General features: G+C 31.2%; 2 protein-coding genes across 2 annotated transcripts in view; one reads left to right on the top strand and one right to left on the bottom strand.

Annotated features, from left to right (window-relative positions):
• The window catches only part of LOC141456728 (cytoglobin-2-like), a 185,929-nt gene that overhangs the window by 97,440 nt on the left and 74,704 nt on the right, over nt 1-13,785 (bottom strand). Inside the window, exon 2 of the mRNA XM_074132977.1 lies at nt 4,263-4,583. Within this exon, the coding sequence (XP_073989078.1) occupies nt 4,263-4,513 (251 nt within the window). The 5' untranslated portion in view covers nt 4,514-4,583. The remainder of the gene's footprint in view (nt 1-4,262; nt 4,584-13,785) is intronic.
• The window catches only part of LOC141456729 (protein phosphatase 1 regulatory subunit 14C), a 271,924-nt gene that overhangs the window by 1,424 nt on the left and 256,715 nt on the right, over nt 1-13,785 (top strand). Inside the window, exon 2 of the mRNA XM_074132981.1 lies at nt 7,192-7,229. The gene's annotated coding sequence lies outside the window, so the exon portion shown is untranslated. The remainder of the gene's footprint in view (nt 1-7,191; nt 7,230-13,785) is intronic.

Below are 13,785 nucleotides of genomic sequence, written 5' to 3' on the forward strand. Positions count from 1 at the left end.
AGTTACCCTAACCTGCATGTACCCTTACAACGTCCATATAAAAAATGTATAAAATTTATATTTAATTCTGTTAAAATAATTCCGTTGTTCGATAAGCGAAACTAACAAAGTTTTCTTCCTCTTCAAGAAGGGTACTACGAATTATTTAGAACTTTTTGAATACATAATGGAAGAAATTTTCTCTGTTGGTTTTGTATTATCATTTGCTCAAGTATAATTTAAAAACATGTTGAAAAACCATTTGCTAGGAAATATAAAAAGTTTGTGGAATTGTTTAGTAAGAAAAGTTTAAGTTAAGCGCTGTTTAGTAGTTTGGCGCCACTAAATAGCATGTTTGTACTTACAATCAGAGTCATAAATATTCGTACACCTGCAATTTATTCAGAAAACATACACAAAATTGGAGTTAAAAAATAAAAAATAAAACGCTTTGCCCAACAATTGTTTTATTAACATCATATCAATTGAAATTTTACCATTTAACGTCTTTTAAAAATGAATAAATATTTAATATACAAAAAACATATGGGTTACGAAAAAACAATATGTATCAAAAGTATTCGTACACAACTTTATGGAAATTACACATTTATAACAAAAACAATATCTTTTAGGAATTAATATTTTGTTGACCCCCTTTAGCCTTTATTACACATTCCAAGCGCCGTGGCATGGAATCTACTAATTTTTGTGTGACTGAAGCGGGGGATTTGATTCCATTCTTCCAAGATTGTGTCCTTTAAGTCTTGCAAATTAGTTGATGGACGTTCGCGTACTTTTCTTTTTAAGTACGCCCAAACATGCTCAATTGGATTGATGTCAGGTGATTGCGGAGGTGTCACCAACCACTTTGGAACGTTGTGAATGATCCACATTTTAGATTTCCATGCAGTGTGCTTAGGATCATTGTCTTGTAGGAAAATAAAATTTTGCCCAATTCCTAATTTTCTTGCACTAGAGTGAAGATTCCTTCTCAGAATGTTTATATACTTCACATGATCCATAATACCATCAATAAACTCAAGAAAGCCTACACCACCGGCACTCACACACCCCCAAACCATGACTGATTTGCCACCACATTTTACCGTTGGAATGAGATTCTTAACATTCATGGCATCATTTTTCCTCCTCCATACTTTTTGGTTTCCTCGGTAACAAAATAATTCTAATTTAGACTCATCAGTAAAAATCACTCGATTCCAGAAATCAGAGGGGTTGTTTATATTCTCTTTAGCAAATTCTAATCTTTTCTTTTTATAAGCATTACTGATGTAACTTTTTTCCGAGCCCTTCTTCCATGTAAATCATTTCTTTTCAAACACCTTCTAATTGTGCATGAACTTACTTGCCTTCCAGTTTCAGAATAATATTCATCCGCCAATTTCGGAGCACTAATTTTTGGATTTTTTTTAACTTTTCTCACTATGACCCTTTCATCGTGCACACTTAATTTTCTTGGACACGTAAGTTAAAACCTAACATCTTATCGGCAAGATAATATTAAAGGATTACAGTCTTAAGTCCACTGTACGAATACTTTTGACCCCCATCCGTTTACTTGTTTACTGTAAATTGAAAACATAATCAATTGATGAATGAATTCAAATTATAATCAAGCTTCATTTTGTTCGGCTTGGATCACATTTAACATAAAAAGTCATTATTGGAATTATACACAGGAAAAAAAAGTATTAATTGAAAGATATGCTGGTGTACGAATATTTATGACTCTGACTGTAGCTAGCTTTAAGTACTCTATATTCCAGTTAAAGTAGTCAGTGACTTTGATAAGGGACACTCAATCAATCTCTTCTTACATTCCAAGTATATATTACAAGTATGTTTAGCATCGGAAATTCGATGATAGATAACTGAGATTTATTTGGTCGACAAGAAATAAAAGTGTAAAGTATGTCATTGCAAGAATCCATTCTACAAATAATCTGGCTCCTTAGAGAGAGACTGTTTGTAAAGATATAACATGAAGCAATAGATAAAAAATAAATAATAATAATTCAATACTACAGATCATTAAATAAGATCATTATATAAAAAAAATGGAAAATCTTTCATAAAAAAAATATATCAAGTGTAGAAATCACTGCTTTATCTTGCTACAATTTGTTTTTTCGTAGTAGGATATTTGGTAAGTGAAATTACATAAAAAGCAGTACATTCCTTAAAATTACATAAAAACCAGACGAACCTCGTTAGAAGAAAAATTTTCTAGAGATTTAGAAGAGGAAATTAGGGGAAAAAAGAGGCATAGCTCGAGGAAGGACAGCAAAACGTTGCTTCTAATTTCTTTCTTAGCGTTTAGCTAATGTCAAAGCGTTCAGTAAATAGCTTTTCTTTGGCTTAGAAGTACATAGCTGTTGCGAAATTTCCCTTTTGTAGTTTTTTATTTTATTTTCCCCATTTCTCATACATAAAGCTTTTTATTTTATTTTTTCGTTACGAACTGAAAAAATCAAACATACACAAAGATGTCCTAGAATAATATCTCTTGAGGACGACGAAAAAAATACATAAAATAAAATGCTAAAATAAAAAAAAAAAATTTACCAATATTTACTTAATTATGTTAACATACAAATAATTATTGGGTTTATCAACTATTAAATTAAATAATGATAAATATAACTAAAAATAAACTGTTGCAGTGGTAAGTTACAATAAAAGATTTAAATAATAATAATAATAATAATGTGCACCATCTTTGAATAGTTGCATTAAATAATTATGCAGTTTAGTTTTAATTTAGTGTTGCTATAGTAGTTTTATTGAATAAAGACGGGGGTAAAGAGTCCCAGAATGTAGAAATATAGAATTGAATGTTGACTTTTCTGGTGTTTCAAGGATTTAACAGGGCCTATACTACCGAACATATCAAGTAAATATTGCAGGTGTTGTTTCCAGAAGAACATGTATGTTACAAGAAGTTACCATGGAAATACTTCCTTCTGTACTCTGCATTCAGCCAACCAAGAAGTATGTAGTGAGGGGGTAATATGTATGCATTGAAAATAAAATGTAAACAGAAATTCAGAGACCTTTGCAATTTTAGATTCAGCTCTGCAATTAAATTATTATATTACCAACGAATAGTAATCAAGGTGAGGAAATACTAAAGTTACGATAATTGTATTTGTGATTGTAACACCCAAAACATTTTGCGGATACCACGTTTGGAAGAGGGATATGATCTACAGTAATTTTAAGACTTGAATTAATATATAAATGGATGGCAACAGACCGAGTCTGGGGAACCACTCATTAAAATATTTGGAACCTCCGTTTTGTACTTCCATTTAAAATCCTTTTATGTGGTCACAAACCTTTTCGGTGACCGTGGTTCATTTTCCTTTTATTTCATTAACCAAGAAATGTTTGTAGGCATCCCTGGAACCAATCTAAACTGATCGTTTCTATAAAGTTGTAATACGCTTAAATCTACCATGCCAAAACTCTTAAGAGTTTCAGTTCTAAATGATTCAAATTCTAATTATATTTATTTGTAATACTCCATTTAAAGGGAAGGGATTAGCTATGAGGTTAGCATACTGGACTCCCACGCGGAGGTCCCGGGTTCGAATCCAGCAGCTGACCCTTAGATTTTCTCTTCCTAGGAGCTTCTTACAGCTCACTGTCCGGTGATGGACAGTGTTGTCTGTAACGAGAGAACACTGTCCGGAGGCCAGCAGTGCATTGGAAAAAGCTCCGGGTGCTAATGACCTCAGCTGTTGATGCGCAAAAAAAAAAAAAATACTCCATTTAAGCTGGATTTTGTTAGCATGAAGATATACAGATATTAACTTTTCGATAAAACCACGTTTTTAAAAAGTAAACCCTATTATTTAAAATGTGCAGTGGTTGAAACATTGTACCTCCATAATTTACTCTCTGTTCTAGAAACATTGTTCTAAGCCAGGGAAGACCAAATCGTTTCTTGGTTAAAGGAAAAGAAAAGTTACGGTTTGAGGCTAAAAAGGCTTTTGATCAACTCACAGGATACTCATTTTGAGGAAGTCATTTTGTAAAAAACCATTTATTCAAATAATATTAAAAAAAAAATTAGAACCGTCACTATATTTCCTTTTGTAGAACTGATAAAAAAAGAAGTGACTTGGAGAATTCAGTATGTCAAATTTTCTTTACTCAATAATGATTATCCTCTAAGTAGATAAGCATTATTAGAAAATAAGTATGCATATAATTAGTAAGATTAATTAAGAAAGTAATGTGATTACTCCTCTAACCTGATAAATGTGATAACTCCAACCTTGGCAATATCATCTTCTAAAAGTTTCCAAGTTTTGGTGAGCAATTCCATTTGATGATCGCTTAAAGCCGGAGGTAGAGGCCCTTGTGCGGCGGCAGCCTCTTCAGCTGTTTCAACAAGTGTATTCTGTCGACTAGTTTTACCTCCTAAACCCGGTGGGAATGCTTCGCTTAGACTACTTTCCTTACTGAGCACAGAGTTACGACGACCAGCGACTGTGTTGCCCATTTCTTCCAGAAGTTTTTCCCTGGAGATCAATAAATTATTCTTTTTGTCATCATCTTGTTCCAAAAGTGTTCTGAAACAATTTATTTTTAAATTTTTTATGGAGCTTTTACAATAATTTGGATCTATATTTATAGGCTACTAATTTGGTTTAACACAAAACTAAGGAAATTGCTAATTTGAATATAAGTATGGTGGCAACAAACGAGTCATAAATTTTTATATAAATATACATTTTGTTTAATAGTAATACATAATACATATAATCAATAACAAAATTATGTAATATGAGTATAAAGAGAAGTTTTTTAAAGATGAGAGGAAGATATATTTCATATTTCTTTGATTGAAAAATGACCTTTTAACTGAAGAGTAACTAGTTTTAAAACTCTTGGAGTAATATTTAGGATTAAACTAGCGAGGATCCGGTCAAAAGAAAAAACACCAGCTCAATCTAATTGCCTGTTATGTATTAGTAATATCCAGACCTTGAGGAAGACAATAAATTTGTTGAAACCTTGGCGTACAGACTAAGTTACTGTTTTTATTTTGGCCTAATCCTCGCTAGTTTAATCCTAAATATTGATAGTTTACGGTTACTAAAAGATAATACAAATTAGTACGGTCTTAAACTAAGTTTGATATTACACGGTAGCCGAGCGGTTAGAGGCGTAACCTGCGAAGCTAATATGTATTGTGGTACTGGTTCGATTCCCGGTCTTAGGCCTTGGATTTTATTTAATGGTTAATAAAAGAAATTTACAGTAAAGTATGTTTGCTAGTCGCCTCCATCCACGACATCTAAATTGGTAGTTGGACGATAAGCACCGCCTGAAAAATAGGCGATTACTTTACTTATTATCTTTAGATTCAGTACAGTGAACATTATTCTATGTTCTACTATAAATTTATTCAGTATTCTTTGATAAATTGATATCACATCTATAAAAATGGTTTAACCTCTGCTAAAGATGAGCGTTACTATGTGAAACCTAACGGTGAGGTACCTTCAGCATACTTCTTAAGAGTTGGTTTCAAACTTTTACAGCGATTACACAACAACCTTAGACTAGAAGGTCTTCATGTGAATTGATGAGACTTTACGGGAAGATATTAAGGCAAATCCTAGATAATAATTGCGTTTGATCTTCTTGATCTAAAGAAACCTGAGCCACTCCACATGAGCCAGCACTTTGTATCAATGGAGGGCAAAACTATTGAATCTGGTGGCCTTATAAAAGGAGAGAACAAATTGGGTGATTTTTTTTATGGTAGTTTAAAGGTTGGTTTTATTAAAGTGGGGCTGCGATCGATGCAGCCCCAATGAAATAAAATGGTAAAATACATGAATATAATAGTTCGCGGCTGGTGCACTATTACTACTAATCTACTGGATTAGGCGCTATTCACAATCCTAAACAGTGTTGGTTATTGTACAGGAAATTGCAGTGTTAACAGTATCACAATGAAACCAATTGGCGGGTTTTTCTTGAGGCTTGAGTTGGGATCAAGGAGTCCAACTTTCCAATTTCTGAATGCCGTTAATTTTGTCAAATGTAAACAACAATTGGCTTTTAAAGCTTTGTTCTTTAAATACTAAGCAATAACTGGTCCATGATAAAAAAATTGCTTTAGTTTAATTCGTAAAGTACATTACTTACTACACGAAGTGTCAATTTGAGGGCTTAATAAATTTCAATTTAGTCGTCCAGGCGCTGTTAAATTTTTATAAAAGGCTGTTGCAGCTATCCAAATGTTTTCGGTATTCTATACTGTGATTCGTATCAGGTTTGGATCAGATTACTGTAATCCATTTGTAGTATACAACCCTGTAGCTAATGATGATTCACGGCAGCAATTTTCCGCGAATCTGTTACCAAAAAGTTAATTCTAAACCAGATAAATGCCCTCTAACGCTGCATGTTTCCACTTGGGTGATTCAGCATGAATTGTCAGCAAATGAAGAAGTAGGTCAACTTTTTTTCTTGCCTTTAAAATTTGGCCATCAATCCTCAGACTGTGGTGGAGTGCGCAGTTGTTTGTAGTATGAGATCATATTAATTAAAATGAAAAAATTAATACAAAACATCGGCTGGCCGCTTGATCTAATTAGCTAATTAAGTTTATATATATATATATAATTCATTAGAGAGGGTTAAAAATAACGAGTTATACCAACAAAAGCTCAAAGCTATAATTGCTGATAAAAACACATCTAGAGCTTTCAGTTGTTTTCTTAGTACCCTCATAATTAGTATTTCAAAAAAATTATAATACTGTTTACCTGGGAGAATTTAAAAAAAAAAAGCCTCCTTTCGGATGCAGACCCTAAGGGAGTAAATAATACATCAAAATAATAATAAAATTAAAAAAATAATAACACTGATTTAATTTTTCAGTAAGTGGTTTTTTCAACGGAGAACGATGGTGAATTTATTCTTTTCGTTTATTCCTTATTCCAGTAATTCCCTTTACATAATTACAAAAATTAGTAAATTAGTAGTGGAGAGGGGGGCACCTTTCAACAGTTTTAATTGCTCACCAAATATTTAAAACATTTATGATTCATAATTTTCTTCATATTTTGTGGTAGACCTGCTGTATTATTAATAGAGTATTCCTTCGTTTTCATTGATTGTAAAGTTGATTCATTGATTGATTGATGATAATTTTTGTTGCAGCTTTGGAAGTGTATTGTGAAGATTGTAGTAGACAAGCTGTAAGTATTGTTCGCCCATATTAACATTTGGAATTCGTATTTTTAAACCTAGTATTTACAAAAGTCTATTTGCTTGCAAAAAGTGTTGGATATTATATTTTCTTTTATGGAAGGAGCGGGGGCACATTTCAACATCACAGTTAAAATGTGCCCTACCGGCCTGCAAGTTTGTGAAAGTGGTCCGAACCTACATTAAGAAGCGCAACAAACCAAATATTTTGTTCAAACTTCCTAAACCCATCACTTCGGGGTACAACATCCCGAACTGAGTCATTCTTGATTTTTTGAACTAGATTTCAGTGGTTTAAAAGAGAAAGTAATGTAGTAGTGAGAGAAATAACTGATAGAAGGTAGATTCAGAGTAAAGTAATATCATTTCTTTCTATTTTATATTGTGTTCAAAGCTACCTCACCACTGGGGCAGATATTAACATTTGACACATTTTTAAATTGAAAAAATATAGATATGTATGTAAAGTACCAACTGTTTATTGATGTCGATCTGTTAAGAAGACTTGAAAGTAGTAGAAAACAAAATAAAAAGGTTCAATAATACGATTCTGTGCACTCTGTAACAGAAAATGTAAATTCTGTTCAAATGTGCCCCCCTCTCCACTACATTACATATGGGAGTTTTTTTTAAAGATACATAAGTAAAAAATAATTAATAAAATACTTTTTTTGAGGGGTAAATTATTATCAAAAAGTTGCCTGTTTTTGGCAAGACATTTTATTTTCACATTAAACTTTTACTGCGTAATCTAATTTTTAAATTACTACCAATTTGTTTAGACAGAGCAAAAGAGATGAGAGAAACAAGTTGATTAATGTGAATAAACAAACAGGTGTGCCTATATTAAGGCATCTGTTCGGAGGAAAATTGTTTACACTGGTCAAAGAATTGCAAAAATTGGAGTGTTATTACTCGCAAGTTTATTTAAGCGTTTCAGCAGCTTTATATATACTTTGATAAATTCTAAATCTCATCGGATTTTTTTTTTCCTTAAATTAGCAACAGTAGTTTAAGGCAAAGTATTACAACCGCTTAAAAGATTATCTTATATTAATTTTAGCTACTTTATATTTTTCAAAAGTTTCCAACCAACAGTTTACAGTTTTAATGCTAAGCCAAATTCAATAGACTCTACTTTTAAACTTACACCCAATTGAAAAATGATTTAAAACATTTTTTCCCCACGAACTAGACTCTGTAAATGACCATAAAATTTGCTATTCTTTAAGCATTTACAATTATTAAAAAACTTTTGTATTAGTTTTCCTCTGATTTGAATTAATTCCAAATTTACCTTTGCGTAAAGTATTTATCTTTTTCTAAAGCTGACCAGATAATGCCTAAAATACCTTCGTAGCCTTCAGACTTCATTATTGTAGACGGTTCATGCGTAGTCGTGGAATATCTTAATATTTTTACTGGTAAGTTTGAAGTAATCTTTTGTTATAGAAGATGATCGCTAGCAATAGTATCTCTGAAACAATCTTGATCTCACGAATAATGCGCTATTTCTCCAAATAATCGCATTTAGCCGCTGATCTATTTAATTCTAATAAAAAAACATTCCCAGTCAACTGTTTTTTTTTTTGGCGCCAGTTTAGTAAATTTACGTTTATCCGAATTATTTCCTAGAATTGTGGAAATAATTTTTGAATGACTCCTCATAAACATTCTGCTTTTTTAGACCGTTTTTTGTAATTATTTTTATTCTATCTTAATTGGTCTATTTAAATGTTTTATGCACACTTTTAGACTCTCCTCTTCTATTAAATTTACTACAAATATGTTTTTTTTATCTTTATCGATAGATTTAGCCATCACTTTACCCATTATGAACAACTAGAACTGCTGTGTTCACTAAAGAAACGATGGAACCCTGCAAAACTGCTTTACCCTTTTACTTGTATCATTTAATAAATGTATTCACGAAGGATGAATAAAACACCAGTGAATTAAATATAAAGCAGTTAATGAAATTAATATACGAGTAAACTGTTCACCGCGTCCCTTAGGATGGGTCTTTCATGCACTAACTTGTAACTACCAAGGGACATACATGTAATCAATCGTCTTGCAACTAACCATTCAACTCTAGCGGATACCTTAGTCAAATAGTTTTCAATATTACATTTGAGACGTTCGATGATCGTTAAAGAATTCATTCCTCGAAAATAGCTCTTTACATTTTCTTCATATTTCTAATTACTGTATATTCTGTCCTATTGGTGTAAACTTTGCAAAAATATGGGCAATTATAGTAGTACTCGTTTACCTTAATAACTGGTAATAATTGCAGTTTGTATTTTTAAAAGAGATATAAGGTGATAAATATTGGGAGCTTTCTTTAAAATTTTGAATTGCTGTATCTCTCATCATTCAGATGTAATCTCTGCGAAAATTTAATAATAATCGTTTACCTCTACAGTTGCAGCTTTCTAGCTGTTTTTTAAGGAGATATAAAGGTGATAAAGATTGAGAGTTTTATATTTGTTTCATATTTTATATTTCCTGTATAAATACTAAATTAAGCAGCATACCTGTAGATCTAGAATCTGTCTGAATATTTTGTTTAGAAAAATGAGTTTTTGGGAAGGTACTTCTGAAGAAGGTTTAGGGTAGACTTCGTGTTAGAAAAGGTTTTAGTTTATAATCATTGTTGTACTTGTTGGTTATCCTGTCTCTAACATTTCGCTATGTCTGTTCCAAGTGCTTCTATGCGTTAGAGTTAGTTGTTTTGCTCTTTGTTTTTTCCTGTGTTTTGTTTATGCAATATAAGTGTTTTGTTTGTGTACAATATTTATTATGTACCTTTAACTCTTCGATCTTAAGTGCATATTCGTTAATCTACAGTTTTACAAACAGAATTGTGTTTACACAAATTGTATCTTTTTTTTAAATTGGCAGCTTGAAGAAAATAGAAACCTTGAGAATTAAAAAGTGGTGTCTTGAGTTGTTCATATTAAATGGTTGATCTTTTCCTCATTAATGGAGCCTACATATGGAGCTTTTAGCTCTCTGCAATAAGACACTGGGAATTGTTAAACTTTAGACTTTCACAAAGTTCTAAAAGAATCCAAAACTAAAACATAAAATAACAAGAATACGGAATTGTTAGAAAAGAGATCTAAGAGTACATGTTTCAATGTCTTATAATTGGCAATTAAAATCTCTTCTGTTGAGATTGGCTATATAATTAGTAAAAAAAAAAAAAAATAAGAAAGAAGTAAAGAGACCAATTGTTGTACTTGTCTCACAGAGTTTGGACTTCCACCGATCAAGGAAATATCTCACTAGCAGCTATCTGTATAAACCCAAAATGTATAAATATTGTCAACTTTGATGAAAGGAATCGTAACTGTTTAAAAAAAATGGATTGCTTTGAAAATGTTGATTCATGATAACAAACTACGCTGTGTAGATTCATTAGCCAGCAAATTATTAATAATCGCTATATTATTCAAATAATTTTCTTTTTTAAAATTTTACATAATATTAGAGAGTTATGTACAATTCTAATTTCTCTTACTAGGGATCGTCAAATTTTTGATATCGTTTTCATAGGGAAATCCGTTTAGAGATCTCTTGAATGTTATAAATGAATGTTATAAAATTACCAAAAGCCCTCTAAGTAGGTGTAAGTGCCTTTTCAAATCTGCAGAAGTACTTGTGTTAATGCGTTTGGTCTTTTTATTGTGTGAGAATTATTTCTTTATTCAATGTTTTAAACAAATTTAAACAATGGGTTCGATATGATGTTTGTTGCTGTAAGTGTACTCTGAAGTTATTAGTGGAACCAATAAAGTAAGAATATTACAAATATTATTATAAATAATTAAGAAAAAATAAAACTAAAACTGATTTCTGTTCAAAACAAATTTTAATTTAACTGTTTAATTGCATTAATCATAATGAATTATGATCATTATTACATTCTGTATTTATTTACTTTAATATTATAACAGAAGTGTGACTTATTAATAATTTAAACGGAAGGTTATACAAGATGAATTTATAATCAATAACTGTATTATGATATTAATTAATTTAAATAGCATTGATCTTATTAAATACCCAGAGCTAAACCTCTTATCTTCAGGCTCTAAACTATACGGGAATGTTTTTGTTTTTAATATTTGTTTGCTTATAGTATCACTAGACTAATTTTTATTTAAAACAGAGCAGATTCATAGTTTTCAATGTTTAATTCGCCCTAATTAGCTTAATTCTTGAAAGATAGAAATCCTCTGTTCGCAGCTGAGCTAAGATTTCCTTGTTGAAATCCATCTTACAACTTATTGATAATTCTGTGTTAAACACGTTTTGTACTTAATATCTATTAATGACTTTCTTAGGAGAGTCTCAACTAGATGAGATCACCTTTGACGATATTATACTTGATGAGAAGTTTAGGTAAACGATGCTCTTCTATTTTCTATAATTGAACTCAACATCCTAGAGCTGTGGATATGTTCAGTTGATGACAACCTACGGATAATTTAATTTGGGGTTGTGATCAGTAAATGGAGAAGATATTTAAACAAGTTTAGCTGGAATTTTTCATCAGTAACCATGCCCTCATCATGAAATGATATTTATAACATTTAGATCTGGGTAATAATTACTCTTTTTTTTACTTTATTTTTTAAATTATAATTAAATTATTTTAAAAAAATCATAAGTTGGTACCAAGAGAATTTACTGAAGTAAAGTCGTATTAGATTGCTCACTAGATTCTTTTTTTCTATATTCATGAAATTATGAATAATGAATAATGCTGGTTACAAGATTGGTTATGACAAATTTCGAGCCTTGGCATTTCTTTTGAGGAAGATCTTCTAGTTTTAGATTATTCATTTACTATTTGGATATAATATTCAAGTAGAGAAACTACAAACGAACGAGTAGGGTCTGGAACTACTGAATAATTTAATAAAACCCAAATATTATTGTAAATTTAGGGCATTACTGAGAGTGTTATATTCCTGATCTCATCTGAATGTTTAATACATTTTCAATGCATATATTTTCAGAATTTACTGAATGAATCATTAATTTAAGTGAAGCTACTATGGATAGCTGCTGCTTTTAACAAAAAGGCAGATATCTGGTGAAAATCTGACAATTTTTGTATGATTGGATTTTGCAGGTAGTGGTCACTATTTTTTTCTTCATTTCCTCGAATATGGAAGCCAGACGAGATACCAAATATTCAGAATAATCTGTTCTCCCGAAAAATCTTTGTAATAAAAATGATTGATTCATAAGTGTAAATTTATATTTGAAATTTGCTAGAGCGGAACCATAATTTAGCGATCGAAGAATCGTTATAGGAGTCATCACTCACAATGGTGGTCCTTCAGAAGTAATATTTAATTACTGGCCTCAGATGACAAGTAAGAGCTAATGGATTAAAGAATTAAGGATGATCAGATCGATGAAATTGAAAACTTTTTGAATCGAGATGGTATTTTATTATTGGCGAAAATTACGTTAAGATCATCATGAATTGTTCTACTGGATAAATAATATGAAGCATTAGTTATTCGAAGAAGAATTTAGGACCATAATAGTTGAAGACGGTAGATATTGGAATACTTCATTTCATTAGTTGGTGTTAGTTTTGATCGTCTGTCAAGTAGTGATAATGTTCCTTAAGTTCTTGTCGCTTGAGCCTTGTTAGTACTTTTTCCAATGAAGAGTTCGAGATGTATGATAAATGCACAAGTTTTGAGAAAATTGCAGTTAATAATGTAGAATATAAAATGAGTTAAAGGAAAAACTAAATAAAACAAAACACAAATTAATACTTTAAATATCTAAAGGTTGAAATAAACACCAATCTATCATAAGTATAGTTTATTCACATAAGACATAAGATTCTAACGCCAACACAAGGCCCAACACACATCACACGCAGTAATGGAATGGAAAAAGGACTGTCCCTTGCTAGCTGCAACTTTATTGCCACCCCTAGCGGTCAGCCCTTCTCTTACACCCTCTACAGGGTTGCCAAATATCTAACATTCCAAATTTACTACAATAATAATGTTTTATTAATAAAGTAATATATAAATAAATTCCACACATTTTACGGCATGTGTAAACAGACGGTAGAACCGTCTGCCGGTTCTGAAAATTGCAGTTATCAGTTGCATTTCGAAGAAACTCCCCCAAAAAAACATAAAGGGTTTCTCTTTCAAAAAAGATATCCTGTGAATATAGAATCATCTGAAACGTGAATTTTTGCAATGTTTAAAAAATGACAATCACATTACTAAGCACGCCATCTAGACAGAGACACTGAAGAGAAACTTAATAGGGCGATCCGGGCAATTTCTAACGGAATCAACTTAATCGGAAGAGTTTGTTTTAAAAAGAAGTCTTTCCTAACCTATATATATTTTGGGAAAATACAATAGGCAAACAAAGTATTTGCACACCCATTTAAGGTTTCATATAAAAAAAAAATCGCTTTTTTACCCAAATTACGTTTATTTAATTTCTTAAATCAAACACTATAAGATAATAAATATAAATATGCAA

Source organism: Rhodnius prolixus, unplaced genomic scaffold, assembly GCF_049639745.1.
Source record: "Rhodnius prolixus isolate KJV_2025 unplaced genomic scaffold, Rpr scaffold_10, whole genome shotgun sequence".
Classification (NCBI taxonomy): domain Eukaryota; kingdom Metazoa; phylum Arthropoda; class Insecta; order Hemiptera; family Reduviidae; genus Rhodnius; species Rhodnius prolixus.